The sequence below is a fragment of the Chaetodon auriga genome, chromosome 5 (genome assembly GCF_051107435.1).
Source record: "Chaetodon auriga isolate fChaAug3 chromosome 5, fChaAug3.hap1, whole genome shotgun sequence".
NCBI lineage: Eukaryota > Metazoa > Chordata > Actinopteri > Chaetodontiformes > Chaetodontidae > Chaetodon > Chaetodon auriga.
Window position 1 is genome coordinate 28,479,117 of NC_135078.1, and position 8,280 is coordinate 28,487,396.

Sequence of the window (8,280 nt, forward strand, 5' to 3'; positions counted from 1 at the left end):
CAATTCACTGGAGAGGAGCTGGTTGATTTGGGGGGTCAGGTGTGGGGGCTCATTTTTGCCCCAAGGCTCGGGTCAGTCTGGCCCTGGATGGTGTGTCACAGAAACACTGTTCATACTGTCCATTCTCATCCAACACAAACACGACGAAACCCTGAACTGGACCTGAGTTCACACAGACAGACAGGCAGACAGACAGAGAGACAGACAGGTCTGGTATTGCTGCAGGGACTGCAGCCCGTTGGCTTTCATTATTTTTGAGGATGCTGCGTTTCCATCCAGAATTATTGTTATCTTTTGACGGATCATTCTGGATTTTATGGATCAGCACCTCAGTCCTGCAGCTCCTCATGAGCCCGTTTTCATGGCGGTCCGGTGGTGTAGTTTTTGTCTGTTTGGTGTCTTTGTCAAGGAGAAGTTCGGTGGATTCTGTCTTACTACCGTCCACCCCCACGTCAGTGCCACGCTTCCACAGAGCAGCATCCACATCAATGAAAAGGTGACGCGCTCTGCAGCGACGTGTGTGCCCTGTGTGCGCGCACACCGGCCGCGCTGCCGCACAGCGATCAGGTGCTGAAATGTAGCCGAACTTAACGCGGCCAGGCTCTGCTAAGCTAATATGGGTCGAACATGGGGAGAAACCGGTGTGTGATGTCGACGATCGATCCACCGAGACAGACGAGACCGCATCCGCAGCGATGAGCGCCTCCTTTCCAAAATCGGATTCCACCACCTCCTTACTGAAATCATCGTCCGCGGCGAGGAGACCAACACACCTCCCTGAACGCACAGCAGGAAGCCGAAAAAGTCAGCATCACCATCAGCATCAGCACCAGCATCACCACCGTCCCGCCGCCCTCCAGAGCAGCAGCAAAGCCGAGGAGTCCTTCTGGTCGGCCGAGTGCGACATCAGTGCCCGGAGACCCCTGTGCCACCCGTCCCTCATCGGCGGCCACGACAGTAGTAATAATGCAGCCACTCGGGGCAAGTGTAAGTCACATGCGCCACACAGCCAAGTTCCAGACCCGCCGGAGCCAAACGGCGAGGCGGGCCGAGGTGTGAGGGAGCGCTGCAGGTCATCCAAGCCCACACACCGGCACCACCACCGCCGGAAACACAACCGGGAGGACCGTCCGCCGGCAGCAGGACCTCCTGAGCCCGAGCATCCCCGCCGCTGCCACACGCACTCCCGACCGGTCCCCAGGGTGCCCTCTCTGTCGGACAGCAACGACGACCGGGCTCCTCTCTGTGAGCCGAGGGACCACAAAGGGGCCAGTTTGGCAAATAGCGACGGTCAGGTCAGCAGTCCGTCCCCGTCCTCCTGCTCCCTGGTCCCGCTGTCCAGCAGGTCCTCTCGCCGCTCCCGGAGGTCCAGCGCTGCTTCCTCTGCATCCGACATCAACTTACGCACTATCCTCAATTCACTGTTTGGGCAGGTAAGGCCCCGACTTGCAGGGAATGAACGGATACCTGAACGTGTTTTAATCTGAATAAATCACATCATCTGACTGAATGAATGTGAACGCTCCTGAAGATGATGTGGCCCCTGACAGGCTGTGACAGTGACGTCCCAAAACCTAAATCTCATTTCATGTTTCATGTAAAACTTTACTGGCAGCCTGTTCTGTGGGCTGGACTGCCAAACGATAACTGGGTCATAAACCTAAACAGATCTGATCAATTCTGTCTTGCCATGCAGATGCTTTGTTGTTAGTGTTTCTGCTGAAGTGCACACAGATATGAAGTGTCAACTGAGGCTTCTGGCTCCACTGACATCCTGTTTACAATCAATATACGCTAATGTGCTGTGTGATGCAGACTGCAAACACTGTCATTTCTGGACAGACTAAAGAGGGAAGCGCTTCCTCTACACATTCATTTCTTATGTAAGTTGTAAATACAGTACTACCTCCTACAGAGCTTCTCCACCAGGCAGCCCTTTCTCGCTGAAGTGGATGTGCGGTGCAGATGAAATGCTCCACACACAGGTGCAACTCTCTCATGTGCTAATGTGCATTTGGGTGAACGCTGCTATATATTAATGTTCTTGCATTATTCAGGCAGGACACTGCAGTGATTGTTGTGTCGGGTTTGGAGGAAATCACTTTGATGCTGCTGCTGCTGCTGCTGCTGCTGGAGGTTCTATTTTGAGCCCAAAACTTATTTACATAAAAGACAAGAGCTCAGCCCAAAATGCTTCTTGTCACTGATGTGAGTCTGTTAAAGCAGCCGCTTTTAGTTTTACATGACAAATCCACACAAAGCGGCTTAAACTCCTGACGGCCCTGGTGTTCACTGACAGCATCGTCTCTTCCTCAGAAGCCAGAGTTTGCTTTCTTCCCATGTTGGGTTCGTTTCTTCCTCTGATAGTGCATCAGGGGGTGATTTACGTAAGCTGCCGAATTAGGAAGCTCTCGGTCATTAACAGGTTTATGGGAACACGGAGATCATCTATTGTGGCTTCAGGAGAAACATCCTCTAGTAATTATAGTATGAAAGCCTATTCTGCAAATAACCTGTGAGTCAGCTCTGTGAAAACATTAGCGTGACCTGAAAATGGTCTTTGATGAGACAGCTCGATGGAGAGGAGTTCAATTACATGCAGCCATGTAACAAACGGTCGGAGGAATACACACACCGCCTTCAGCGTTTCGTCTGAGCGATGCTTTCAAAGTGCTCTGGCTGCTCTGGTTGGAAGTCATGTTTTGACAAGCCAGAATGGAAATGCATGTGAGCAGATGGTGATCAGGTACCTGGGGATGAGAATGTTTCAGATCCTCACTCGTCTTCTGTGCAGATGATAGATAATCCCACTATCTGTGTTCTGGTTTTATTCTTCCTCCTGCAGATACATGCATGGAGACATCCATTTCACAGTGACTGATGGACCATACTGTGTGTTTGCGTTCAGCGCCATGTGGCCGCTGCAGGTCAGAGTGACCTTGTCTTTGCCTCTGGAGGGCAGAGGGAGGTGTGTGGGGGAATGAGGCAGGAAAAACAAACGCACATGCAGAAATGTGAAGTGTAATATATGAATTCAGGGTTGCAAATTGACAAATTAGTCTAGCACTTGAGAGTGAGAGTGCAGCTGAGGAGGACAACAGCGCTGGAAATAGGTCATCACAGAGTGTTCCTGTAAACTTGCCTGGTAGAGACTTTCACAGCTTAGAAGCAAAACAAGCAAACGCCTCACAAAGTGTGTGTGACCCCGAGGCAGCGCTTACTCAGGTGCACGTTTGTTCACGGTGTGTTTTCCTGCAGGAATGCTGGCACCACGTCCTGTTTCTCTTCTGCATTCTTCTGTTTATTGGCTGTGAATCTGCGTTGAATCGTCGGTGTTGTTCGCAGAATGACTACAACAGTTTGGTCAGCGTGACAGTTGGGTGAAATATGTCACAGACATCGGTTCAACCTCTTTTCCTTTAATAGGCATAATTCTGTTTCCCTCCTTGGTCCACTTCCCTCTCTCCTTCAGTCTCTCACCCTCTCTCTCTGGGTCGTCGGTGCTCGTACCGCCGCTTCTTTCCTTTAGTCCAGATCGTGCAGCACAGTGCAGGTCGCTGTTTTTCAACGGACTGTAGCTCGGCACCCCAGTCTTCATGGGTCTTGTTGAAACCAGAGTTTGCACTCTTCTCAAAATCCAAACTGCAAACTCAACAGAGAAAAAGTCCTCATGGTCCTTTTCAGTGCCTCTTCTCTCCTTTGGTATGGGAAACTGCTTAGACCGGCCTCTGAGAACGGTAGGCTCGCCTTCAGTGTGATGCACCGACGCGTCGTCCTCAGTCATGTTATTCTCTATTTTGATCATAATTCTGCATAATTAGGTTTCGTCTTTCTGCTCACACTCACTCGTGGATGTTGACGAAGTCAGTCCACATTTTGCAAAAACCCTCAGATTTTTTTTATCTGCATGTGTTTTTCATGAGCTTGGAGTTTTAACATCCACTCTGTGGTTTGCAGTGGAAATTCCTTTATGAATGATGCTGCACTGCTGGTAGTTTGCTCTCGAGTGCACTTTGTTAAACATGTAAGATTAATGGCTTCAGTCTTTGGCAGACCTTTGCTGTTCAACAGGAGCTATTTCCTGAAAGTAGCGTGTGTCCTGCAGAAGACGGTGAGCTCCCAGCGTCTTTCGAGCATCGTGTCTTTCCAGTCACTGCATGTGCAGCCTGTCCTCAGGTGCTTCGCTCGTCTTTTCTCTGCTTCTATGTTTACTGTTCCTGTGACAGTGTATAGGTGTGAGGTGCCAGTCCCTACAATGTGGCAAGTAAACTGTTATGAAGGATGAGTGGAAAGTTGGCAACATGCTGTTTTATTGATGCATTTACATTTCTGCCATGTTTTCATATTTTCAACGTTGTCTCTCTCACATCAGCACACATACGTGATTCTTTTCCAGAGAAGCACAGTTCTGTGCATCGACTGCCACACGTCCTCTCTCATCTCTCATCTTTATCCCATTCTGCTCCGAGTCGGCTTCAGATCTCTAACACTGTCTCTGCACCCTTCTGGAAAGATGCTCCAGGATGCTGAGAGGAGATTCAGAGGGGTGCTGTCCTGTGAGGAGGTGGGCCAGGCAGGGTATCTTGGGCCTTATCAGGAGTCCATTGTTTCCATGACACAAAACTGCGTTCTCGTGAGCAGCATACTGGGGCAGACCAGTGTCTTCCTGAGTAAAGGCATGGCCTCGTGCAGGCAGGCTGTACGTAAGTCTGGACAAACATCCCTTTTTATCTCCATCTGTCTGTATTTATGTCAGCACTAAAGCTAACCTGGACAGGATGTCTGTCTTTACCAAACGAGCTGCCACCACAGCTCAGCTGATGAGACCTTTCCATTATTATTTATCACAATCTTTGACTGTTTCCACTCCTGCTGCTTTTGACTGGCATGTTGCCAGCTGTCAGCAGGGAACACGGCGCTGGAAAATTACAAGCTCACAAACGACCACGGGAGTGTTTTGGAGGTTATGCGTGAATGCAGTTCTTGTGACTGCAGCAGCATGTGTTTTACACGTTAAGATCAGAGGTCACCTCTCGCCGCCTCTCACAGACACTCAGGGTCTGCTCTATCTGCATTTTGCACAGAGAATTTCTTGATGCTTTGGGAAATACACTGATTTGCTCTTTTCCCAGCAGTTCGATGAGAAGATTGATACCACTCAAGTCTGTCAGTTCAATATGTTGCTGAAACCAGCAGTCAATTAGCATAGCTTAGCATAGCTTAGCATAGCATCCCACCAAGACTGTAAATGGGGGCAAATGGCTAGCCTGTCTCTGTCCAAAGCTAACAAACTCCATCTACCAGCACCTCTAACGCTTGCTAGTTAATATATCTTTTTTGTTTAATAGTACAAAAAAGCAGTGTTTGAATGGCGTGTCGTGGTTTGAAGAGGTGCTAAATGCTGGACTATTTCTAAACCAGCTGCTGTTAATTCGTGGAGGTCGTCGTTTAAAGAAACAATATACAACATTTTGTTATCTGGATGTTAGGCCACCCTGTTTCCACACCTTGTGCTAAGCTAAGCTAGCGGGTTGCTGGCTGTAGCTTCATGTTTACTGTGCAGAAATGAAAGTGGTTTTGAGTTTTACAGCCTTTTACAGCCTGCACAGTCCACCCCTCGTCTACACTGTTTTATGGTTACTGATCAGTGCGGTGATGGCACTGTTGTGGCAGTTTTTGCGCCGTGACATGAGTGAACTGATGAGGCCCGGGACCCGCCAGCGTCAGAGATGACGGTTGATGAACTGACGGTGATGCATTGACAGACTGAAGTGCTGATGGTGCTGGATTGGCTGCTCATGCGCCGCCTGTGTTTTTAATGTCTGCGGTTCTGGTCGGACCGTTTCTCAGCCCTGCGTGACGTCAAGCCTCGATGTTGTGTTTAGACTTCTCACTGCTCCTGTGGTTAACCCCTGAGGGTTCTGGGACATGTCTGCTTCTCTCTCTGCCCTTTAAAGGTTGCATTCATTGTAAGCAAGTGCTGAAAAAATAGAACCAGTCACATTCTTCTGTGAACTTGGGGGTTGTGGTTCCCAGTCAGACTTTATAGGAATCAGACTATTTATACTTGGAGGTTTTGTCATCAAGATGTGAGATAACTTCAGTCTACTGTTAACATCTCTTACTGTCAGGCGTCCTGTAGTTCACGAGAAGGCTGACGACTGTTATGGAGAAGGTTTCTGATTTAGGTTTGGGGACCATTCGAGTCACAGCGCTGTCAGCGGTACGTTTGCAGGCAGCTCGTACAGAGTGTGTTTGTTATGATGTGTGATCATTTTCTACTGACCAGTGATTCAATGTCCTGTCTCCATAGGACAGAGAGCTGCGGCCAGAAGAAATGGACGGTAAGTTTCTCTGTCCTCACACAGCACAGGTCTGCGGGAGAGTCGACCGAGAGCCGTGCACTCCATCACTAACAGTATTTCTGTTGTTGCTGAACAGAGCTGCGGGATGCGTTCAAAGAGTTTGACAAGGACAAGGACGGTTTCATCAGCTGTAAGGACCTCGGCAACTGCATGAGAACCATGGGATACATGCCCACTGAGATGGAGCTGATTGAACTGAGCCAGCAGATAAACATGAACTGTAAGGACTGAGCGTCTCTGTCTGTATGTCATGATTAACGCTGCAGCCTGTGTTTGTAATGTGGTTTGAAATTCTGTGCCAAAATCTCTTTTTCTTAAGTGGGAGGTCATGTTGATTTTGAGGATTTTGTAGAGTTGATGGGCCCAAAACTCCTCGCCGAGACCGCAGACATGATTGGAATAAAAGAGTTAAAAGAGGCGTTCAGAGAGGTAAGAGTCTGTGGGTTCAGTCGGTCTCTGTAACTCAGGTCATGTTGCGAGAGTTTTACTGTTTACTGTCACATTTCCAGTGTTGTTCCTCTGCTTTTTGTTCTCAGTTTGACACTAATGGAGATGGTGCCATAAGCACATCTGAGCTACGGGATGCAATGAGGAAGCTGCTGGGCCAGCAGGTAAGAATCTGCATGAGAGAGCGAGCAGAGAGTCTAAATCCTTCGTGTGAATACAACCAACCTTTTGTTCCCAGGTGGGTCTGAAGGAAGTCGAAGACATCCTGAGGGATGTGGATTTAAATGGTGATGGGCTCGTGGATTTTGAAGGTAAGTTACTTCATATAAACCTCTTATTGGAGGTCTGCTGTGGGGTTTGGTGCAGCTCTTGCATTTTGTCATTCTCCTCTCTTTCGCAGAGTTTGTTCGAATGATGTCACGCTAAGATCACAACATGATCGGTCCTGAATGTGAAGCTGCGTCCTCCTCCATACTTGACCAAGTACAACAGAGGACATGCTAAAATCTCTGAGCCACCCACATCTGAATGACACTGGAATTAAAACTCCTTGAAAGCTATGGAGCGAGGAGTCACCTCACACTTTCAGTCAATAAGTGTTCTTCCTGAAACGTCTCCAGTTCAACTGAGGCAGAATTTGCTGTAGCCTAGCTGATGATTGTCCAACTTATGTTTTTGCACTTTAATTCTCACTAAATAACTTCCTGTGTGGATAGATCGCTGGTGTCTTGTCTCCTCCTCTACGTGGTAAAAATAAGTGTCTTGCAAAATGTCGCCTTTGATATACAACAAAGTCAGGATGAGAGAGTGAACGGCTGTAGAGCAGACGTACGTGAAAGGTCAGTGCAGCGTTTCCTCACACTTTGTGTTATATTAGAAATTGTTAGTGGGATGTCCTCTGTGTGACATTGGTGCTCCTCCCAGGAACCCATGTGGCAATATAACACCTGTATTGTGACTGTGTGACCATCTGTGGTTCTTCACTGTGCCAGTCCAGTCCTACGAAAGCATCGCTGTCTGACAACCACATGCGGCAAAGATGTCCGATATTACTGAGAGACAGAGCTCTGAAACACGTTTCCAGAGTGCGGCGCTTGTGGTTATGTCGTACCTGTACTGTATGTCAGTGTCACTATGATTGTAGTTGTGGTAACATTCCACACATCTGTGTCGTCAAAGCAATTTTTCTGCATGCCAAAGAGAGACATTTATTAAATTCAGTATGCACATTTGCATTTTTTGTCTAACAAAGTCAACAAAACATTTTGCCAAGTTAATGTAGAAAAATAAAAGGTGTTTACATTTGAGCCCTTTTTCTGGTGATGTTACCAAAGAAAACACAGGCAGAACACACAAACTCACAAACCTGTTATTAGCTTGTTTTACCCTGAATTTCATGCTCTACTTTTCCATCTTTACTGCTGTGTCAAAATGGCTTTATGAGTATATTAGCATAGCAGTGTGTGCT

At 48.0% G+C, this 8,280-nt stretch overlaps 1 protein-coding gene across 6 annotated transcripts; it reads left to right on the forward strand.

Annotated features, from left to right (window-relative positions):
- Window positions 1–364: 364 nt before the first annotated feature.
- On the forward strand, window positions 365–8,041 carry cabp1a (calcium binding protein 1a). 6 transcript variants are annotated; one of them, XM_076731612.1, is made up of 8 exons: window positions 3,397–3,737; window positions 4,514–4,699; window positions 6,314–6,344; window positions 6,442–6,585; window positions 6,685–6,794; window positions 6,902–6,976; window positions 7,051–7,123; window positions 7,213–8,041. In XM_076731612.1, the coding sequence occupies exons 1-8, from the start codon at window positions 3,597–3,599 to the stop codon at window positions 7,236–7,238; spliced, it is 786 nt and encodes a 261-aa protein (XP_076587727.1). In that variant the 5' UTR covers window positions 3,397–3,596; the 3' UTR covers window positions 7,239–8,041. The 6 variants fall into 6 exon arrangements, with proteins under 6 accessions (XP_076587725.1, XP_076587731.1, XP_076587727.1 ...); XM_076731610.1 differs by lacking the exons at window positions 3,397–3,737; window positions 4,514–4,699 and adding an exon at window positions 365–1,433; XM_076731616.1 differs by lacking the exons at window positions 3,397–3,737; window positions 4,514–4,699 and adding an exon at window positions 1,956–1,985.
- The last annotated feature ends 239 nt before the right edge of the window (window positions 8,042–8,280 follow it).

Bases quoted from the DNA above. Each gene is read 5' to 3' on its own strand.
- cabp1a (XM_076731610.1), top strand. From the start codon at position 696: ATGAGCGCCTCCTTTCCAAAATCGGATTCCACCACCTCCTTACTGAAA. The intron at 1,434-6,313 runs GTAAGGCCCCGA...CTGTCTCCATAG, and splicing joins TCAATTCACTGTTTGGGCAG to GACAGAGAGCTGCGGCCAGA. The intron at 6,586-6,684 runs GTAAGGACTGAG...CTTTTTCTTAAG, and splicing joins CCAGCAGATAAACATGAACT to TGGGAGGTCATGTTGATTTT.